Source organism: Cynocephalus volans, chromosome X, assembly GCF_027409185.1.
Source record: "Cynocephalus volans isolate mCynVol1 chromosome X, mCynVol1.pri, whole genome shotgun sequence".
Taxonomy (NCBI): Eukaryota; Metazoa; Chordata; class Mammalia; order Dermoptera; family Cynocephalidae; genus Cynocephalus; species Cynocephalus volans.
In genome coordinates, this window is record NC_084478.1 from 108,555,815 (window position 1) to 108,579,219 (window position 23,405).

Here is a 23,405-nt window from a genome sequence, read left to right on the forward strand (position 1 = left end):
CTTACTGAGGCCTCTGGTTCCCATAGCAGAGAATGCTTTCCCTTCCCCAGAGGAGCCCCCAGCCTGTAATCTAGTAAATCACCACTGCAGGTAGTGGGGAAAGAAAAGAAAAACAGACTCAGCCTCACATATTAACTTCTTCAGATACCACTTTTACGAGATAGCACAGACCAGGTGGGAGCTATAGCAGCACAAAGTCAAGCCTTAAGTACCAAGCCTGAAAGTAAATTTGAGGCAGGGCTATTGTGAAATGGAGCCGCACACAGATCCTGCTCTGACTTCAGTCCCACTCAATGGTGCGCCACTGTTTGAAAGTGTTCTCCTCCTTGCTGCTGAGAACCTTCTTTCATACACTCATGGAACCCAGAGTCATGTTAAGACTCAGCAGCCTTTTTCCTTCAGCTTAACCGGGGGTTCACCAGTGGAAAACTCAAGGGGAGAAGGAGTCAGTCTGGGTGGGAAGAACACTCACTGTGTGCCGGGTGCTGTTCTAAGCACTCTATCGATTGACTCTGAGTCTTCAAAAAAATCCTACAAGATAGGTACTGTTAGTAGCCCCATTTTAGAGGAAGAAATTGAGGTTCAGCAAGTATATTAGTCCATTTCTGTTGCTTAGAACGGAATACCTAAAACTGGGTAATTTATAAAGAAATGAAATTTATTTCTTAAAATTTGGAGGGTGGAAGTCCATGGTCCAGGGGATACATCTGTCAAGGACCTTCTTCTGGATGGGAACTCTCTGTGGGGTCCCATGGCAACCAGGGTGTCACATGGTGAGAATGGGCTCAGCAAAAGAGCTAACCTGTGCACTTGCTCTCCTTTTAAAGCCATCAGAGCCATGCCCATGAGCACCCATTAAACCATCAACTCAGTACTCCATGAATGGATCAATCCATTCACAAGGGGACAGTCCTCACAATCACCTCTCAAAGGCCCCACCTTTCAAATATCATAATTGAATTTCCCACCTTGTTAACACTGTTAAGGTGGGGATTAACTTTCCAACACATGAACTTTGGGGTGACATATTTGACCCATAGCAATGAGGTTAGGCAATTTGCCTAATATCAGACAGATAGTAAACGGCAGAGTCAGGATTTAAATACCAGCATCCTGGCTCCAGAGTCAATGTCCTTAGCCATTATGCCACAGTGCCTCTACTTCTTTTTCTAATTTCCACTTAAAGAGAGCTGAAAGCTCCAAGCAAGGAGAACAATTCCATCTTCTATAATCCTATTCAGACACAAGACTAAGAGTGGGCCCAGGAGGAGAAAGGGAAATGAAAGGCTCTCAACCCAAGAAAATTCACTCTTTAAAGCACAGTGATGGGACATTAATCATGAGCCCAGAACATATGGGAGTAGCAGTGAGTCAGAGAGAAGCTGTTTCCACTAGGGTTTTAGTAGAAATCTCATTTTGAAAATGCAAAATAAAAAGTTAGGCAGTTGCTAGGTAGAATGGGACATGGGGGAATGATCAAACTTGGAGCAAAAAGGTCCCTTCTCTCTCCTCCCTCCAGGGAAATACAGGAGCTATGAGAGGCAGGAGGCAAGTTATGGGCAGAAGGCAAAACACAATGAGTTCATGTGGGAAATCTCTGGTCAGATGAGTTCTGTGGTTCCAAAGGCAATGACTGCACATCAGGCAAGATGAATGCCCTTACTTGTCTTTATCACTAACACTTCAAATGGCAAGCCAGCACACGCTAGCAGGGCAAAGGCCCAAACGATAACAGAGAGGAGGCCCACTACCTCCCAAACAAAGTTCCCACCTGGGCCTGACTCTTCCATATCAATGCTCCTTTTGTTTCATTATTAGTCAAGGCAAGTCAATCCTGTTTTCTTTAGGTAAAGTATTACTATAATGTCCTTTGTAGTCCTTTGTAAATTAAGACTCAAGACATCTCAACTCCTAAAGTAGGAGAAAGAGACAGCAGCAGAATCAGGTCCACAGCCAGACCCAAAGGGACTGGCCTGACTCCAACCCCATATATATCTCTGTTTTTCTCTCTGCCCACTTCTCTCCGCCCCTCTCCCTCTCCCTCTCCCTCGCTCTCGCTCTCGCTCTCATACACACACACACACACACACACACACACACACACACACACACACACACAAAAGCTATACAGTCACTAAGCTGGCTAGGTAATAGCCAAAGCATTCTAATTGTCCAACTTTGTAAATTAAACTTATTTGTTTAAGATATTTTAGAAGAGATGAGTCACCTCTTCCTTTGACTCTTTGCCCATAACACATCTTTCTCACAGGAGGCAGCACAGTGCAGTAGTCAGACCTTGATTCAAATCCCAACTCTGTTACATGACAGTGGGCTTGAGTTTCCTCATCTGTGAAAAGGGAAGATTTCTCCAACCACCTTATGAAGTAGGAAATTTAAAAAATAATATATAAAGCACTGTACACAAAAGGCATTCAATATATATTGATGCCCTTTTGAACAAGAGGTCAAGAATTGCTTGGGCTCTGCCTAGAAACCAGAGCCTTATTTCTGAGACGGGTTACTTAGCATCTGTGTTATCTCTCAAAACTAAATAATGGTAGTAGGAGTGAAAGAAAAAGTCCCCACCTCCCCCACCCCCGACCCCCCGAGAAATTGAAGGATCCAGAAAGCAGGGAATGTCTTCCCTCACCTCCTGTGTGAATATCTCTCCTTCCTCCAGCACGGGAGGGTCTACAAAGCTAAAGGAGGAGCTCCCTTGGTGCTTGAAAGGCAGAAAAGTGGTGACACTTTTAAGACGGGGTCTCAGTTCTCTCTTTAGATACTGAACACAAAGAACAAGGGATAAGAGCTCAGCAAAAGGATCAGGCAGCAGTGTGGGGAAAGGCACATTTTCTTCAAATCAGCACAAGATGGCTAGGGAAGGGCATTTATCACTTTGTTTCTTACCCTTCAAGCCATGTGAAAAGCAACAACAGTAAATCAGGACATCAGAGACAAAAGCATCTAAAGAACTAACAAATGCAAACATGTGACAAGTGAGAAAGCTTTATTGAAGCACATATACATGTCAGAGGGTAGAAAACAAGAGCAAGTTATAGCCCAGGATCCCAAGTTATGCCTTCCATTACAATATCAATCCACACCAAATAAATCTTTTAAAAATTCCTCCATTCAGTTCACACATACAATAGAAACCAACATAGGTGCTTTCAATACAGTGGCCTTATAGGAAAGTCAGCTAGGAGCTGGCTATTGAAAAGGATTTCTTCGCTGGTATAGACTCCTTCCACACACACTTGTAAAAATAAAAAGGTCAGTTTGGAACAGTGAGTAACAGAAAATGAAACTTAGCTCACCAGACCCTTTTTTGAAAAACCTCAACACACCACACCCATGTTACATGTAGGCCAAGTTTAGGAAACAACAGGAAAAACAAGAACCAAAGCCACATCAGGTAGGAAGTCAAAATAACTGGGAGGTTCTCTGTCCACATTCTTGTGGAGCACTAACTGTCCCAGCCTGGAGAAACACTGGGCCAGTTTAGATAATTCTTGACTCTTCTGGCTGACACAGTGGCATGTGGGCCATATTCTGTGTGGTAAGACACTCCGGACAGGTACACTAAGAAAGATGTGCTACATGAGAGTGAATATGTCTCGTCTTTCATTAGAGAAATGAGGAGTACTCTCTCCAACAATTGCTGTGCCAGTTTAAAATGCACAGAATTCAGCATGGGCTGTAAGACACCTTACCCTCAGTCACTCAGATCCTCTGGATCAGCTAGATGCTCTCGCTGGGCATGTTCATGACTCAGTCAAAAGGCTATTGTCTAAAGTGCTTTCTAAAGCGGCTCCATTATAAGGGTCTCCCAAAGGTCTAGTAAAGGTGTCTAGAACTGGAAGGAACTGGGAATTTTCTTAGCATTTCAAAGAAAACCATTAGACTCAAGCAAGGTGGAAACTGTTTAAAGTCAACGAAAGTTAAAAGCCAAATTCCAGAAATTTATTAAGGTAGAAAATGAGTTAAGAGCATAAATCAGAGAGAAAGGAGAGGACCTAATCACATCTCCCCCATATTCCCCTTTCTTTAGTAACCCAACCCTGCTTCCCAGAGCCTTGGCCTCCAATCAGGCACACCTCAAATCATCAACTGGTACTAAGGCCAAAGGTAGCTAGGGCCTCCTGGGGAAGTAGGAACAGGGATAGCAAGACAGAAGATAAAAAGTTGTTTTAAAAGATTTTTTTAAGTTAATTTAATCTCATAAACATACAAGAAAGAATGGACTCTGAAAATATGTTAGATTATGCACAAATAAAAACATATTGAAGCAACCCTTATTCTTGAGCCTGCTTTAAAAATGCGAACAAGTCTGCATCACTCTAGCTAACATAAAGAGATTTGCAGAAATACATGTTTGTACACACACATACACAACACACACACATTAAATTATAAATCTTTGCTCTTGGTTTCTTCACTTCCTCTGACTTGCCCTGGCCAGGGCTGCCCCTGCAGAGGAGGACAGCAACTCATAAACCCAGCTTCTGCTTGGCCATTGAGGAACGGAGCTGCAGGGTCCCTTCTGCCCAAGACCCCGGATACTGTCGCATCTTCTGCCACAGGCTCACTTCTTCCCCAGACGAGTCCATCCAGTCCACCACTTCCCCATTACTGATCCCTGAGGAGAAACACCAGAGGAGGCTGAAGAGGGGCCCACTCCTCAGCCCACTGGGGAAGATGGGTCATATAGCAAGGGTAGCCACCCCATTAAAAACAGTGTGCCACAAAGAAGGGCTGATGGGGACAGCAATCTGGGAGGTGCTCCCCATTGATCCTGCACAGATATTTCTATGCTCTTGAGACTCTAGCAAGAGACTTCAGGTTGATGAAATGGGACTCCAGACAGCACACAGTCACCAGACACCTGTCATTCTGAGGCTGTTACAAAGCTCTAGTGTCTGATATCTCATGCCAGAACTACTGCCCTTCTGTTATTGCCAACTTGACTTAAAACTTTTAAGAAAAACTGAACACCTTTTTCTCTAGCGATAGACTCCAGGTCCAAATTTAGGATTGTATGTGGCTTCATTCCTATTCTTTTATACATTCATTCATTAATTCAACAAATATTTTTTGAGTGCCTACTATGTGCCAGGCACCCTTCTAGGCTCTGGAGATACAGTGGTGAACAAAACAGAAAAAGTCCCTGCCCTCAGGCAGCTTATATTCAAATAGGGAAGATAGAAAATATATACACAGGGGCTGTCTGGTTAGCTCAGTTGGTTAGAGCACAGTGTTATAACACCAAGGTCAAACAAGAGAATGTCAGATAGTAACATCAATGTCGTGAAGTGTAGTGATTTGTAGTGCCTGGGTCAGGACCCGCTCTAAATGGAGTGGTCTGAGGGACTCTCTGAGGAGACATTTGAGTCAAGACCTCAAGGGTGGAAAGGAGCCAGCCTTTCCAGACAGAGAGAACAATGACTGAAAAGGTTCTAAAGTGGGAATAAGCTGGGTATATTTGGAGAGCAAAAAGAAAGTCATCACGGTTGGAACATAGTGAGCAGATGGGAGAGTGATACAGGATGGATTGGAAAAGAGCAGAGGATCAGATTATTTAGGGGCCTATAGGCATGGTAAGAACTTTGGATTGTTTTGTAAGTTCAATAGGAAGCCACTGAAGGATCTGAAGCTGGAAAATGACAAACTGGCTTACGTGAGTCAAAACATCACTCTAGATGCTTTGTGAGTTATTAATATACATGTAGTATTTTAGGCCATGGGAATGCAGACACTGTGGAGAGAGAAAAGAAGAGGATCCAAGACTAAGCCCTAAGAAGCACCAACATTTAGAGTTTGGGTAGAAGATGAGGAACCCACAAAGAAAATTGAGAAGGGGTGAACAGTGAGTTAAAAGGGAACCAGACTATATTGTCAATAGAAAATAAGAATTTCAAGAAAAGGAGAGTAATTCACTATGTTAAATAGTGCTGAAAATTCTAGTAAGATGAGAACACCACTTTGGCATGAGCAATTGCTCAGTAGAGTGGTGGGACAGAAACCAGATCACAGTAGACTGAAAACTAAAGGAAAGGTGAGGAAGTGGAGACCATTCTTTTTAAGAAATTAGAAGGAGGATGTGTGGTCAAGGGAAGGTTTATTTTTGTTTAATAAGATTGGAAATACCAGAGCACATCTGTATTCACCTCTGGTAGTCAGGGAGAACAAAAATGAACATACAGGAGAAATGGAAATTACAGAAGTGAGATCACTGAGAAGAGGAAGAGATGGTCCAGAACACCTGGGGAGAGCTTTGCCTTTACTAGCAAGGGCCTTTCTTTCATCATAACAGGATGAAAGAGAGAAAGTGTGTGTGTGTGTGTGTGTGTGTGTGTGTGTGTGTGTTCTTTCATCATAACAGGATGAAAGAGAGAAAGTGTGTGTGTGTGTGTGTGTGTGTGTGTGTGTGTGTGTGTGTGTGTGTGTGTGTGTAGGTTTATAGATTTTTTTTTTGAGGAAAATGATGGAGTTCCTGGCATTCAGAGTCACATTTATCTGTACACATAATAGTGCATGAGGTCAGCCTTCCCCTAGGCCTGGCACATAGTAGGTACTCAATAAGTATTTGTTGAATGTTAACTGAAAAGAAAGAAGACAACTCTTGTCATAGAAAAGCTTTGGGGAGGGGGTACTGAGAGTGAAATAGACAAGAAGACTTTAAGACAAGTGAGGATGGGAGAAAGGCTCTCACCAGTGCCAACACCCAGCCTGACCCCTCCCAGGAAGTCATTGCTGGCCAGGGGCTCCCGGTCCCACACAGTCAGCTCCAGGCACATGTGTTGTAGATCTTCCAGCCTCACACCATGGTAGACAAATGTATGGTTGTAGTGGGGATTCAGGGTCTTCTTCATCACAGGAGTTTTACGCTTACTGGCCTTGTTCCTCATGGGAAGGAGGTATCTGGCAGAGGGTGGGGAGTAATCACCAGTGTACTCAAAGCTGGCAATATCCGTCTAAATGCCCCCTTTCCCCTACGACAGGCCTAGCCCAAGAAGGCGAGTCGACACCCAGGTCCTAGTGCACACACCCCTCTTTCGAATCTGCTGAAGCAGAGTTCCTACTACTCCACTAGATCATTCACCTGATTCAATTCCTTTAACCTGGAGAGAAAATGAATATAATATTATTAGTGAGGCTATTGTCTATGCTCCACCAAAAATGGGTTTTAAATATTTGGTTCCATTTCTATTAGGCAAGGTTCTCTTTAAATAAAACCAATACTAACATCTATAGGCTTAGCCAAAGATGAGTTGCTAAAGAACTTAAGTTAATCAGTGATCTATAACTTGGGGGAAGCTAGCATTGCTTAAAAATTGTGGGGGACAATTTAGATGGTCAAGGAACACAGATTTTCACCTAGGATTAATTAAGAGTATGAGTCAGAGAAAAGTCAGAATCTATCTGTCTACCACCCTTCTCTTTAAATATCAACACTACAGCCCAGTCCAAACTGAGCTCAGAGCAGTGCAAAGATGATGGTGGAGGTTTTGCCATTACCTAATTTCAGGAAAAAGGTGGTTGCTGTGGATGATAGGACACGCAAGGATAAAATCCACAGAGAAGGTTAAATTGGGTTCCTCTCTTAGCTCTCCTGTCCTAAAACTGGTTAGTTTGGTGCTGATCCGGGGACTCACCCCTTGACAAAGCTGTCTGAAGTCCCTCCTGATTTGGCAGCCGTCAGGTTCTTGGCTTCTTTGATCCACACCTGGAGCTCTCCCCCTTCCCCACCTTTACCTGTAAGGGATGTCAGCCATAGCAAGTGAGCCCCTATACCTCCAGATTTATCTTGAGTTTTGTCTACATAGCACTTTCATTCCTTGCTCCTGAAGACAGGAAGCTCCATAACAACTGAACCATGCCTGACTTGTATCCTCACTACCAAGCATAGTGCCTGACGGTAAGCAATAGGTGCTCAATTAATAACAACCACAACAGTAATGAATGCTTATTGAAAACTGGCCATGTGTCAAATACTACATTCAACATTTAGTTCTCAAAACAACCCTACAAGATACACACTATTATTGTCCTTATTTTATGGTTGAGAACATTGAGGCTTAGAAAATAAAGTTGCCTGACATTTGTTGAATGATTAAAAAAGAGGGAAGTCCTCCATTTGATCCCATCCTCACTTCAGAGCACTGATCAGGCTACCCCCTCTTCTGGAAATGCTCCTCTATGCCATCCTTCTCTTTTTCTACCTAGTAAAGTCTTAAGGTCCACTTTCAACATTACTTTCTTTTCAAAGCTCTCCCAAATGTAACCAGACAGAATTCATCACTCCCATATCTTTGCCCCCTTAGCACATGATTGTCTTTCTTGATAAACTAACCTCCTCAAGGGAGGGCAAATATCATGGCTTATCCATCTACATATCCACAGTCACTAGCACAGTGCCTAGCATGTTGAATTACTATTCCTCAGCCTTCAACTTCCTGTCCCTCATACTTTACCACGCCTTCTATCCACCCTTCCCAGCCTCAAAGTTTCTGTTCTCTTCTGCCCTCTTAGTAGCTTGCCACAGAGCTGGACCAAGACCAAGTCAATTAAAAAAAAAAAAAAAAAGGAATGCCAACCCTACAGCATTCTGTTCTGGTTCAAAAATGCAGAAAAGGCTTACTTAATAAGGAATCTTTTTTAGAAGATGCAGGGAGAATCTCAATCTGGTGCTAGCCAGTAGCCAGCACAAGCCCTGCACAAATCCTGTGCAGATGACTAAGAACTAAATCCAGGGCCCCAAAGAAAACTCACTCTTTTTCCGGTCACCTCCAAGAGGGAGCTTGGAGGCTGGGATGTATTTCAATGAAACCACCAACTCGCCTTTGTGTGACGGCAAGCCAGTCAGGGACTCAGCACTGATCTGAAACACAGGGAAACCCAACAGGTCAAGCTGGGCTTCTCAGGAATTGCTGGGAACTCTCCCTGGGGATGGGGTGGGGGTGGGGGGGTGGGGATTCTACCAATATTCCCAAGAACAGCTTCAAGGCATAAGAGGATCTTTCTCCTTGTGAATACAATCCAGAGTCCCTAGGCCATGGCAGTCACAGGTTTCTAAGGCAGTTCCTTCAGAAGGAGATGCAGAAAAACCAAGAGTCTTCTGCAGTACCCACTATTATGCCACTTTGAGGATACAGTTACTAGATTCCAGATACTCTCAAAGGTCTTCCAGCAAGGTTGTCACACAAACTCACAAAGGACTGACACCATGATGAAGAATCTTGCTACCAGCATTGTTAGTAACAGCCAAAAAATGGAAACAACCTAAATGTCAATCAATATAGGAAGGGTTAAATGAGTGATTTTTAATGTCTTCATATGGCAAATGGCATGCAGTCATCAAAAAGAATGCAGTGAATCTGTACATGCTGACATGGAACGATATCCGAGATATACTGTTAAGTCAACAAAGCAAGATGCAGGAAAATATATCCCGCTTATATTAAAATACATTCGTATTTGTACATATGAATATATATGTATGTAAATAATGAGTATTATCACTTATATAGCATTTACTATGTTCCGGGCACTGTCACAAATACTTTAAGTATATCATTTTGAGGGCCAGCCCATGGCTCACTCGGGAGAGTGCAGTGCTGATAACACCAAGGCCACAGGTTCAGATTCTATATAGGGATGGCCAGTTAGCTCACTGGCTGAGCATGGTGCTGACAACACCAAGCTAAGGGTTAAGATCCCCTTACTGGTCATCTTTTTAAAAAAAAAAAAAAAAAAGTATATCATTTTGTTTAATCTTCAAGATAGTCCCTATGAGATAGGTACTATTATGCTCAATTTACAGGTTATAGAACAGAAGAACAGAGAGGTTAAGAAACTTACCCAAGGTCACACAGTAATTGGCAGAGCCAGGACTGAAATTCACATAGACTGGTTCCAGAGTTCATTATTTTAACCACTATACTACACTGCACAGACAAACCCAGAAAGATACAGACAAACTTAACACTTGTTTCCTCTAGGGAGGGGAGCAAAATGGGAAAAGAGGGCTTTCCCTTTTTACTCTTTATTAACATCAATAGCGTTTTTTTATGAGAATGGCATGTATCACTTACATGATTTTTAAAGATAAAAAGTGTTTTGAAAGAGGGCTTGCAAAGATCTGTGGGCTAGGTGGAACTCTGTTACACAGATTTGAATATGCCATAATTTTTTATTTTACACTTATTTATACTATTATTAATTAACGTATATCTCTACCATTAGAATTTAAGTGCCAGAAGGACAGGAATCAAGCTCACTTTTATTCATCCTAGTATGTACCTGGCACATAGTAGGTGCTCCACAAATATTTACTGAATGAATGTAAGAGTGAATAAATAAATGTCTGGAATGAGCGGCAAGTGGTCTATCATCTTTGGCTTTGGGTGGAAGAACTGCTTCACTCTACTGACTCTCCTTGCATAACTCTGTTCTTTGTACTTTGGTATCCAGAGCAGGAGCTGGTATAGACTAGACGTGCCCTTTCACTTGCCTGTGTTCATTGGGGCGCCCCTAACTGAGGTCTTCATCACTGATACTACAGATTCTAGGAAGGCATAATCCCCATAGGTTTAGATCAATGTACCATTTGTATCAATGTACCACGTATCCAGAATACACAAAGTTTAATAAATGGGAGAGATATAATGAATCAGGAGGTGAATGCCAGCAAGGGAAAATTGAATGGGAGCAAATGGATTAATAGGGCAAAAACCAAACCAAAACAACAGCAACAACAACCAAAAAAAACCAGAAACAACACATGTAGGATGTGTTAAGTTAAAATAGACGTATAATATGGGGATGGTCTATTTTTTTTTTTTTTTGGTTATACAATATTTACACAATTTATTAATTTCTAGATTGTGAACTTCAGTGGACTCTTAAAAATGGAGGTTTAGCATTAGCTAGAAACTGGCAATTTGTTTCAATAGTACATTTTCATTCTGGCTCAAAATATTTGCAAAGAGCATATACCTCCATTTTAATGCAATTTATTTTTTATCTAAGACATTTTTATTGGCAGTAGTTCACAATGGTTTACAGCAACAAATTCAATATAATTATATCAACTGTAGACCTCTGAGAGAATGACTTGAGGGCCAAATGCTTAATAAATTCTAAATTTCTAATAACATGTTATAGTTTGGTAATAATTGCCTTCCTGCTTTTATTAGTATTCAAAGGGACAAATTTAATATTGTCACTATTTGGGGGAATGGGCAGTAGCTATCAAAATATTGGATGTACATTTCCTTTGACTCAGCAATTCCACCACCAGGAATTTCTCTGACAGTTACATTCAAAAAAGAAAGCCAAGATGTATTACAGCATAGTTGTAAGAACAACAACAACAAAAAATGTAAACAATTTTAATGCCCATTAGTGGGGGAATGGTAAATAAATTATAACACAGGCATGTGAAGGAAAACTATGCAGCAATTAAAATGATACAGGTCTGTAAGTGATGGCACAGAAGGATGTCCCTGATAAATAGTGAAACGAAAAAAATCAAGATAAATGAGGGTACTTCAAGAAGTTCATGGAAAAATGAAATTGAAAGATAATATGAATCTTTCCATGAACTTCATGAAGTACCCTTGTACATAAGCAACGAGGTTCATGTGAGCCTATTTGTGTAAAAAATAAAAAATATATATAGATCCGTAGATGTATATCTGTGCTGCTTAACACAAAATTTCTAGGATACCCAAGTAATTGTTAACAATGGTTATTTCTAAGGAATGGAACCTACTTTTCTTTTATACACTTTATGTTGTTTTAATTCTGAACCACATGCATATAAATCCTTTTATACTTAATTTTCTTTACATGGTAAAAACTTCAAATGTTAAAAAGGGCATATAGAGAAAACTAAATCTCCCTTCCACCTCAGTCTCCCTTCCTAGAGGCAGCCACCATTACTAATTTCTTTTTTATCTTTCCAAAGATATTCTATGCACCATATATTGTTTTAAACATTTAAAATGCTAATGTAAACGTTTTTAAAGAAGAACTTTGTCATTGTATAGTTCTGATAATCAAGAAGTTGCTGACTAAGTCCTCTGTTTTAGCAATTTCATTTTAACCAGAATGACAGCCTATTGAATGTCCACTATGTGCCAGGCACTAAATGGTATTTTGTATATAATCCTGAAAAAGAGGGATATTATTATCTCCATTTTATATGAAGAAACTGAGGCTCACAGAAGTTTGGTGACTTCCCTAAGTTATTTTATAAGTTAGGTGACTCACCTAGCTGGCAAGTGACAGAACCAGGATTCCAATCCAGGTCTGCACTCAGATCCCAGGCACAATTATGTCACACTGCTACATTCTCATTTGAGGTGCCAACCCCAAAGTTAAATTTTCCCTAGCCTGTGTAACCAAGATTACAGCAACTGGAGCTCCATGAATTACTTTCCTTCCCACTTCTTTAGTGAAAAGGTTAGCTAGGAAAAGGGGTGCAGATTAGGGTACACCCAGGTTAGCTTGGAGACTTTGGAAGTTTAGGAGGCCAAGCTTGGCACACATACGAAAGACTTTTTGAAGCAAAACCATGGCTTCATACTTTGCCTGGCTTACACAGAAGAGATTGATCACACGACCTACAAGTGCCTCTGAAATTGCTGTCAAACTCAGAAACCCCAGCAGGGTATGCTAGAACTCTTCAGAAGACTACATTCAAGGACACTACTAACACAGACCAGCAGAGGCCACTGCAGATAATTCTACCTCAGACCCAAGGTGCAAAAGGAGTTAAAGCAGAGTACCTTTCCATGCAAGGGGAGGCAATGATCCAGTTTCTTATCAAGCTTCCAGGAATCCATTTGGACCTCTGCCTCTCCAAGGAAAGTGTTTCTGCCAAAACGACCGTGATGCCAAACCGAGAACTGCAAGATCCTCTGGGCCAGGAGAGATTCTGGGATCTCATACTGTGAGGGGAAAGCAGAAGTCTAAGATATTAGTCAGTGGTAATTTCTCAGAAAAGATTATTCCCAAACCTGAGCAACTGTACCCAAAGTCCATAAGTCCTGAATCTCAAATTACTTTAGTCCCTAAGTACTTTGAGTTTCCTCACTCAAAGCCTCAATTTACTCCATTTTATGAAAACCTACCATATTCCACAGGAGGACCTAGAAACTTAATTTTTCCATAAGTGGGTGAGAGAATACTGGAACATCTAAAAAGAACTGCCAAGGAGACTCCTTATCCCAGATGGCTTTTTAAAATGAGATTTGTGGCCATGTGAATCTCCAACTTCACAACAATACAAGAGAGCCAGGTCACCTTTGTTCTCTTCTCTGGGAGATCAGGATGTGAACAGATGCCCAGAGTGTATCCTCAGACACAGACACGGTCCACTGAAACCCATATCAACCAGCCATGTTGCAGAGGAATAGCTACAGATTAGAGCACAAGACAGAAAATGTTCTCCTACCTTTAGGGTGCAAATACTTACCCTGAGGATCTCATCATATAGTGGACTGATGGTGTCCCGTTTGATGCTGGTTTTTCTTTTTCCTTGGCGGGACTTGTCAGGCAGAAGATAAGTTTTCACATATCTAGAAACCAAAGAGAGTATATACTGAGTAATTTGCTGTCCTTTCTCAAGCCCATTCTTCATTTCCCTGCTCTCCATATAAATATGCCGTGATGAAATGCGATGTCAAAAACGTCACACCAAGCCCTCTTAGACACGCCATTCCTGCTTTTTCCTAACCCTGGTCACTTTCCTACATTACACCTCTCCATCCTCCCAGGAAGTGATAAGCTCGGTTCAGGAGTGCCCAGACACATGCCAGGGTCTGGTCCCTCATCTCCGAGCTTCAGTCAGGTTCCAGAAGAACTCACGGGTTAGAGCGCTTCTTGGCTTCATCAGCATAGGCCAGCTGGTGGCACTCCTTCACATGGATGACCAGAGTCTGTGTTTGCTGCTCATACTTCAGGGAAAAGGCAATCCTGCCAGTCACAGAGATGTTCCCAAAATCACCAGCTTCACTGTAGATGCTCATCATGCTGCCAATCGTACTCTGAAGAGAAAGCACCCACAAATATATGGGGAAGACACACTGCCCTGCCCACATTGCTCACATCTTCCTTCATAATAAGGCCACAGTCACTGAACAAAACAAGTTTCAGAAGCCCCTGCAATGAGCCAGTACTGCCAACAGTCCTTTACCCAAAGGATAAGACAGAGCTAGCAGCACACCCATGATTGTTCAGGTTAATAAATCAGCTCATGGCTCACCTAGGCTCTTCGCTTCTCTTCTTCCCCTCATTTTATACATTTTATTGTTAATTTTCATCTGTCCAAGGTGGGCAAAAAGTAGAGGTAAGGTGCAGCTAAGTCCATTTTTGGTATGTGTTATATATGCTTAAACATTGGCTAGCAGGGTTTAGCTACTAGTTAAAATAAAGTGCCTTAATTATCTGTGGATTTCTTTTATCTACCTTATCTCTATCAAGATCTACAGTGAAAAGAGATTGGGCCAGAACTGGGAGTGGGTGGGTAAGGAGAAAAAACTACCAGAAGTGAAAAGTCACCTTTCTCTCACGTAGTAATCAGTGTGTGTGAGCCAGACATTCTCTTCCTGTGAGTCAGTGTGAACAAACTCTAATCACCCGTGTTCCTGACTCTGTTTCCCCTAAACATCAATCTTCATACTTATGACAGAACTAGGTCTTGCTTTTTAAATGTACCTTCAACTTCATGATCCTGACTGGTACTGTTGATCCTTAACCACACCCTGAGGCTGATTAACCCCGCCCAAGCCCTTCTCATGACACTCCCTTCACTTTAATGCAAGAATTTGGAGAAAGCTATGATGAAGAAATCTGATCTTGCTCACTTCATGGCTTGAGTACCTCTTAAGGGAAGAAGTTATGGTTATTGTTCACAAAGCTGTAATAAACAATGTCCCTAGCTGTAATGACCTAATGTAATAATCTCCAGGGCAGAGGCTTAGGAAGTCACCTTGATGTACACTATGGTCTACATGTGGCACCTATGGTCTACATTGAGGATAGGAACAAACAAATGTATCTCCCTTACCTGAAAAGAGTGACTGGGATGATTTCCCCAGGTCCCAAGTCTGCTCTAGGGAGGCCTTTCTTTCTTTCCTAGTAACTCAATGTATCTATAACCACAGAACTAATAGAACTTACCATGGAGGAGCCACTTTGCATGCTGCTTCTGGCTAGCTTCTGACGATGCAACTTCACCAGATGGTCAATGTCTTCTTCTTCCTCTTCTTCTTCTTCTTCTCCTCCTCCTTCTCCTTCTTCCTGGAACAATAAATATAGATTCAGAGTTAATAAAAATGAGAAAAGTTTCAAAGACTAATGTCTTTCCTTTAGTGGAAACCATAATTGTTGCAAAGCTCTGAGGTGTCGTGTCTACATGTACACACATATCCTGATTCTTAATTGCTCTGTTTCATACTTCCCAGCTCTATTCTGACCAACTTTCTCATATCTCAAAAGAATAAGATAAGAATATTTAACTTTTTTTTTTTTTTTTTTTTTTTTAAGATGACCGGTAAGGGGATCTTAACCCTTGACTTGGTGTTGTCAGCACCACGCTCAGCCAGTGAGCGAACCGGCCATCCCTATATGGGATCCGAACCCGGAGCCTTGGTGTTATCAGCACCGCACTCTCCCGAGTGAGCCACGGGCCGGCCCCGAATATTTAACATTTTTTATGGGAGCTATAACTCCTTCCCATTTGACTGCCCCAACCCAGCTATATCTTTACATTTTGAGCCCCCAGCCATATATTTAGCAATGTATTAGAAGATAAAAGAGACAGTAAAGATAGCACTTTCCTTTAAGCAAATCAGAAAACAGATTTGCTTTAGAAATTTGGGGGAATCAAGATTTGTGTTGCCTTTTTCTAAAGAATTAAACAGGTTGATTGAGAGTATCAGGTATTAAAGCCAACTCTAGATAAATAAAATTTCACATAGTGACCAAGTGAAAAACAAGGGCACTTACCATATCCACATTGAGGCCTGGGACAGATTTGCTTCTGTCTCCCAAGGAGCCACTTTCATGCCCCACATCTTCCGGGCGAAGATCTATCACGGATTTAGTGTACTCTGAGTGGAAGACCAGAAACCCAAATCAAAAGAGACCTACTCTTTTCCATACCAAGAGCCCATCAAGGCTACTCAGAACTTCAGTCCCAAAAAGCCATGAAGAGAAACCAGCTACCTGAAGGCCTGAGAATTTTTCTGGTGTTCTTCTTGAATATCATTTCACCCTCATTGACAGATACCACACTTTGATCCCCAGGCTGAGTTTCCTAGGAAGGAATAAGGGCAGGGAAATGGAAAAGAACAGTTGGGAAGGTGGAAGGAGTGAGTCAGAAAGGATAGCCTTAAGAAAAATAGGTTCAGATTTTCATAAAACTATAACAAACTTACAGGAAAGATTAAATGCCTAGACGTTACACAAAACCTATTTTCTCACACATTTCAGCCAAAACCTTAGAAAATGCTCCCAAGTGAATCTGGCATGTGTTATAAACATCGGCTAGAAGTGGTTAGAGGAAAAGCGGGAGAGCTTTGGGATATTCAGGCAACCAGAAGAACTTCATCTTTCTAGAATGTAAAGTGTGAGGAGGAGTGGAGGATGAAAGATGAGGCTGGAGAGGTGAGCAGGGGCCAAATCATAAAGATTTTCTTGCCATGCTAAGGAGTTAGCTTGTTTAGCTGAATTCCTGATTTAAATTTTGCCTGAGGGGAGTGGGAGAGTGAGGAGAAAAAGGAAGGGAGGGAGGGAGGGAAGACGGAAGGAAGGAAGGAAAAAAGGAAAAACCAATAACCTGAAGCTTACCTTTTCTGCTTGAGATTTGGGGGCAGACATCTTCTTCCATTCTGGAAAAAGGCCAGATTTATCCAGAGAGTCTCTCCTGGAAGTAGATTCAGAAGTTATAATTAAATCACTTCCTCCCCTTTCTCTTCTACCTGAGGACCAAAGCTCTATGAAAACAGAGCCACTAGCCTGGGGTCTCACAGTAACCAAATCCAGAAGGTACACTTCACATATGATTTATCTTGAAAAAATGAAGATCAGAAAAGCAACTCTGCAGGCTGGCCCGTGGCTCACTCGGGGGAGTGTGGTGCTGATAACACCAAGACCCCAGGTTTGGATCCCATATAGGGATGGCCGGTTTGCTCACTGGGTAAGCGTGGTGCTGACAAAACCAAGCCAAGGGTTAAGATCCCCTTACCGGCCATCTTTAAAAAAAAAAGAAAAGAAAAGAAAAGCAACTCTGCACAAACACATATGCCCACACCCGCATTCCTAAGGGACAGAAGCATCAGTTGCTGCTGGGCTAGGAAGAATCCTCCAAGGTGCGGCAGCCTGGGGAAGTTAACACGCTCTGGGAAGCTGCGCTCAGAGCCAAATCAGTAGAACTGCTACTGAAAGACTTCTGTCAAGGTCAGGGAAAATACTTCATTCAGCTTCCTGAGGGCAGAAATCAGGAACACTGAAGGCATAAGAGCCTTGCACCTTCATGCTAAGAACAAAATGGGAATTCTGGCATTGAGTGGAAGTGAGGGAAATGGGGGAACCTCACCTGTAGGTGCTATCGGAGTCAGCTGTGTAGCTATCCAGACTCTCACTCTCGGCCTCCAGTGCACTCTTGCCACTTTTCAGCTTTGGCACTTCAAATGGCACACTAGAATAAAAACCACGAGCCAATATTTAAAGGAAGCAGGCTCTCCTGCCTCTAGTCAAGCCTCCTTCCAACCCTTTCACAATGGTAGACAGAAAATGAACTAAGACATTGTCCATCAGATTAAGTTCCAACTCTTCAGTGGTTCCCCCTTGCTATTGGAATTGGGTTCAAACTCCTCTGCATGGCAAGAATACCCTTGCAATTTGGCCCCTGCTCACCCCTCCAGCCTCATTTTTCACGCTCCACTCCTCCTCACACTTTATATTCTAGAGATATGAAGGGTTTTTTAGTTCCCTGAATATCCCAAAGCTCTCCCTCTTCCCTCTTTTCTCTGCCTGGGATGTTCTTTTCACAACATCTGCTTTTCTTCACCTGGCTAAATCTACTCTTTCTTCGGGTCTCTCCTTATATGTCAGTTCCTCCAGATCTCTCTGACCACGCCCCCACCCCAAGTCTGGATTAGTAACCTTCCTATGTGCTCACAAAGCACCCTGATTTTTTGCTAGCAGTCATCACGTACGTAATTATTTGTTTATGGCTTTTAAACAAATTATTTAATTTGTTCAGTAATTTAAGCAAATGACTTAATGTCTTTCTCCTCTGTTATGGTCTAAATGTTTGTCTCCTCCAAAGCTCATGTGGGAGCTTGATTCCCAAAGCGGCAGTGTTGAAAAGTGGGGCCTTTGGGGGGTGATTGGATCATGAGGTCTAAGCCCTAACGAATAGATTAATCTATTCATGGATTAATGGGTTATTGGGTTAATGGATGGTTTATAAATGGGTTATAAAAACCCATAAATGGGTTTATGACAGGAGTGGTACTGGAGGCTTTATAAGGAGAGCAAGTGAACGTGTTAACAGACACTCTTGCCCCTCTCATCATGTGATACCCTGTGCCACCTCAGGACTCTGAAGAGAGTCCCCACTAACAAGAAGACTCTCGCCAAATGTGCCCCCTTGACCTTGAACTTCCCAGCCTCCAAACCAATAAGCAATAAATTTCTTTTCTTTATAAATTACCCAGTTTCAGGTATTCTGTTATAAGCAACAGACTTAGATTAAGCTCCATGAGATCAATAACCAAATATCTTGTTCACTGCTGTGTTACCAAAGCTTAGAAAAGAGATTAGGATAGAGTAGGCACTCAAATATTTATTGACTGAATTTTTGGATAAATGCCCTCCGTGGGGCTTAGGTATGTCCATAAATAAGCAATTTGTCTTGAAGACAGTATTCAGAAGACCAGAATTCTTTTTCAGCTTAATCACTTTAATGAAGAAAAAACCTAGGCATTCAAAAGGGCAGTCATCTCTGAAGGGAAGACACCATTCCTGGGCCCCTTATCTCAAAGAATTAGTGAAAGCAGCAGGGAAAAAAATTCATTTTTCCTCAAGTATTTCAAGCAACTTCCCTTGGCTCCCAGGATACCACATTCTCCCAGTTTCCTCTTCTGACTTTACTGGTTGCTCCTTCTCAACCTCCTTTGCTGCTCCCTCCTCCTCTCCCGGACCTCCAATCTTTGGATTATATCCAGGCTTCTTCCTTGGGCTGCTTCTCTTCTCCATCTAGAATTATCCTAAATGATCTCATCTAGTCTCATGGCTTTAAATATCCTCTATAAACTAATAACTCAAATTTATCTCTTACTTAAACTCCAGACATGTTTTTCCAATGGCCTAGACGACATTTCCACTTGAATATCTCAAACACAGTAAGTCAAAACCAAAGACCTAATCCTTCCCCAAACCTGCTCTTCCTTCAATTTCATCAAATGGCTACTCCCTCCTTTCATTTCTCAGGTCAAATGTCTTAAGAATCATCCTTGACTCCTTTCTTTCTCTCACAATACAAATCAAATCTGTCAGTAAATCCCTTGGCTCTATCTTCAGTGTATATCTAGAATCTGATCAGTTCTACCTCCTCCACTGCCATTACTCTGGTTCAAACCACCATCATCTAACTCCTGAATGGTTGCAATAGCCTCCTAACTGATCTCCTTGCATCTTCTCTTGTCCCCATACAATCTATCCACAACACAACAGCCAAAATAAGCTTTAAATATATAAATCAGACAGAATTACCATATGACCCAGCAATTCTACTTCTAGGTATATATGCAAGAGAATTAAAAAACATATGTCCACAGATAAACTTTTACATGAATGTTCATAGCAGCATTATTCCCAATAGCCAAAAAGGTGGAAACAACCCAAATGTCCATCAATGGATGAATGGATAAACAAAATGTTGAAGTTCTGACATATGTTGCAACATGCATGAACTTTCAAAATATCATGCTAAGTAAAAGAATCCAGACACAAACAGACACATTTTGTATGACTCCATTTATGTGAAATGTCCCAAACAGGCAAATCCATAGAGACAGAAAGCAGATTAAGGACTGGGGGAAATGGGGAGTGACTGCTTAATGGGTACGGAGTTTCTTTGTGGGGTGATAAAATGCTCTGAAATTAGACAGTGGTGATGGTTGCACAACATTCTGAAGAGTACTAACAGCCACAGAATTGTACACTTTAAAATTGTTAAAATGAGATGGTATGTTATGTGAATTTTAGCTCAATTTTTAAAAAGAAAAAAAAAAATAAGATCATGTCACTCACAGCCACCCTTCCCACTCAGAGTGAAAGAGTTCTTACAAGTGCCACCAAAGCCTTATGGCTTTAATAGTATCATTAATAGTTTTGATGTATGGACTACCAAACTGTCTAAATGTACACATATGGGTTAGATTCCTAAGGTTTTTTTACTTCTTTTTTAAAGAAGGATCATACCACATACATCATAAATGAAAAGAAAGAAAAAGATATTTAAAAACTCAATACAGCTAATCCCATACAAAATGGGCAAAAGATTTGAATGGACATTTCACCCAAGACAATATATACATGTCAAATAAGCACATGAAAAGATGCTCAACATCATTAAACATTAGAGAAATGCAAATTAAAATCACCATAACATACAACCATACATGCCCATTAGAATGGCTAAAATTTTTTTAAGTTTATTTATTAATACATACATATTTTTTACATTCTAAGATGTTGTGGAGTAGTTGGGTGTGAGGGGGACAGGAGAAGGAGGAAGGAAATAGGGTGAGAGGAGGAGGAAGGAGAAGGGGCATGGCTGAGGCCTGTAGCACCCCCCTCATTCCTGCAGGAGAGACCAGGGGCCTTCCAGCGGTGGCTTGGTCATTGCTGGGCTGGGTGCACATGTTAGATGGTTGTGGCTGAAGCCCCCAAGCCCCCAACCACCCCAACTCAGGAGACCAGAGCGCTTCCAGTGGTGGTTCAGTACTCATCACTGGGCTGGTTGCGGGTATTGGGCATGATCTATTCTCACTCCATCTCGCCTTCATCTCCTCTCCCACACACCCCCTTGCTCACTCAGTTCTAGATTACTCAAAAATGCCAAACACAAACTCATTTTAGGGTCTTTACGCCTGCTGCTTTCTCTGCCTACAGTGCTTTTCCCTCAGATAACTTCAGGGTTTGCTCCCTCATTTGCTTCATGTCTTTGCTCAAATGTCACCTTATTTACTAGAGGCTGGGACGTAGGGGAGGAAGGGAGAACAGTGAGAGCTTGGTTAATGGACATAAAATTACAGCTAGACAGGAAAAATAAGTTCTAGTGGTGTACGGCAGTGCTAGGCACCTATAACTAACAATAATTTATTGTATGTTCTCAAAGGGCTAGCGAGAGGTCAAATGTTCTCATCACAAAGAAATGGTAAATTTTTGAGATGATGAATTTGCTAACTACCCTGATTTGATCATTACACATTATATACATGTATTAAAATATAACTTTGCACCCCATAAATATGTACAATCAATATGTTTCAATTTTAAAAAATTGTAAAAAATGGCACCTTGTTATTAAGACTTGCCCTGGCTATCCTAAAGAAAACAGCATATGTATACACATGCATTCCCGGCACTCCCTTTACCTTTAATTTTCTCCTTTACCTTTAATTTTCTCCATAGCACTTGTCGACATCTGATATACCATATATTCACTTGATTATTTATTTTCTGCATTCCCCACCCCCCAAATCCACAAGCAAGAGACCTTTTTGTATTCACCAGTGTATCCCAGTGCCTAAAATAGTGCTTGGCACATAGTAGGCATTTATAGATATTTGTCAAACAAATGAACAAACTAAGAAATGAACAAGGAATGAGGTAACCAAAATCTGTAATGTCTTAGCCAGTAAAGAATAAACTTTCTGGGTTGGCCCATGGCTCACTTGGGAGAGTGTGGTGCTGATAACACCAAGGCCACGGGTTCAGATCCCTATGTAGTGATGGCCGGTTAGCTCACTTGGGACAGCGTGGTGCTAACAACACCAAGTCAAGGGTTAAGATCCCCTTACCAGTCATCTTTAAAAAAAAAAAAAAGAATAAACTTTCTAAACTGTCACATGAAATTTGAGATAGTTCTGTGAAAACAGACAACAGAGGTTGAAATCCCAGGGCATGCAAGTGGTGAAATAGTGGTCATTCCTCGAGAGATATATTAGCTTTATAGTACAAGACACAGTGGGGGCCAGATTTCATTTTTTACTTTAGAATCATTTTCCCCCTTTGCTCAAAAAAAAAAAAAGATCACCAAGCAGAACCATTCTTCTAGAGAGATAGTTTGATTTTGATAATGGCCCATGGAGAGTGTTTTTTGCTTGTATTTTTTCCTAAAGATTAATACGTACTGATCCAGAGCTGATACAAATAACCTTAGGGCAAAAAAGCAATTATATGACATCTGTGCAATAAAAAATAGGTTAAGAGATAGGAGCTCTGGGCTCTAACTATCTGTATGATCGCAGGTAAATCACTTATCCTGCTTTCCTTTCTATAAAAATAAAGGGGTTGAATTAGATTATCTCTGAGGCTCCATAATTTTATGGAAAAGATCATTTATGGCCACTTAATCTGTTTCCATGTTTAGGATAAATAAGTGTCTTCTGGGTCCAATGAGACAAGTGGTCATAGACAGCCAGAAGCAGTAGGTTTCAGAAATTACATTCTGACCGATGATGTCAGATGTGTTAATCAGGTTCATCAAATAAAAGCCATTCTTATCCTTATCCACAAAGGAAAAGGGGGCCTCATCACCCTAGAACATATGAGTCACCCACCCAAGGCTGTGTGGATAAAAATCACAGTACAAATATACAATAAAACACCATATAGATTTCAAAAGAATGAAGTAGACCCTTGGTGAGGATGTGGAAAGATGGTCATGTTATATTTCCCACAATTTCTCTTTTAGACCTTGAGTTATAACCGACATAAATAAGCTGTACATGTTTAAGTGTGCAACTTGATGAGTCTTGACATATATATATACCTGTGATATCATTGCCACATTAAGTTAACAAACATATCTATCACTCCCAAAAGTTTCCTCCTGCCCCTTCGTAATCCCTCCCTCCCAGCCCATGTCCCTAGGCAAGTACTAATTTGCTTTCTGTCACTAAAAATTAGTTTTCATTTTCTAGAATTTTATATAAACAGAATCATACAGTATGCACTATTTTTTTTTTTTTTGGCTTCTTTCACTCAGCATGATTATTCTGAGATTTATCCATGTTGTTGCATGTATCCATAGTTTATTCCTTTCTATTGCTGAGTAGTATTACATTGTATAAACAAATCACAGTTTATCCATTCAC

The 23,405-nt window shown here is 41.3% G+C and overlaps 1 protein-coding gene across 2 annotated transcripts in view; it reads right to left on the reverse strand.

Moving 5' to 3' along the window:
• Positions 1–4,490: 4,490 nt before the first annotated feature.
• Positions 4,491–23,405, reverse strand: part of SYTL4 (synaptotagmin like 4) — a 31,242-nt gene continuing 12,327 nt past the window's right edge. Inside the window, exons 5-16 of one of the 2 annotated variants that reach the window (XM_063084046.1) lie at positions 17,609–17,710; positions 16,861–16,936; positions 16,237–16,327; positions 16,014–16,121; positions 15,190–15,278; positions 13,876–14,054; positions 13,484–13,586; positions 12,795–12,956; positions 8,773–8,881; positions 7,656–7,755; positions 6,713–6,921; positions 4,491–4,639 (exon numbers count right to left, since the gene is read on the reverse strand). In XM_063084046.1, coding sequence (XP_062940116.1) covers positions 4,491–4,639; positions 6,713–6,921; positions 7,656–7,755; positions 8,773–8,881; positions 12,795–12,956; positions 13,484–13,586; positions 13,876–14,054; positions 15,190–15,278; positions 16,014–16,121; positions 16,237–16,327; positions 16,861–16,936; positions 17,609–17,710 — 1,477 coding nt within the window. Of the gene's footprint in view, positions 4,640–6,457; positions 6,601–6,712; positions 6,922–7,655; positions 7,756–8,772; positions 8,882–12,794; positions 12,957–13,483; positions 13,587–13,875; positions 14,055–15,189; positions 15,279–16,013; positions 16,122–16,236; positions 16,328–16,860; positions 16,937–17,608; positions 17,711–23,405 lie in introns of those variants that run through there. The other variant, XM_063084047.1, reaches the window with a different exon arrangement.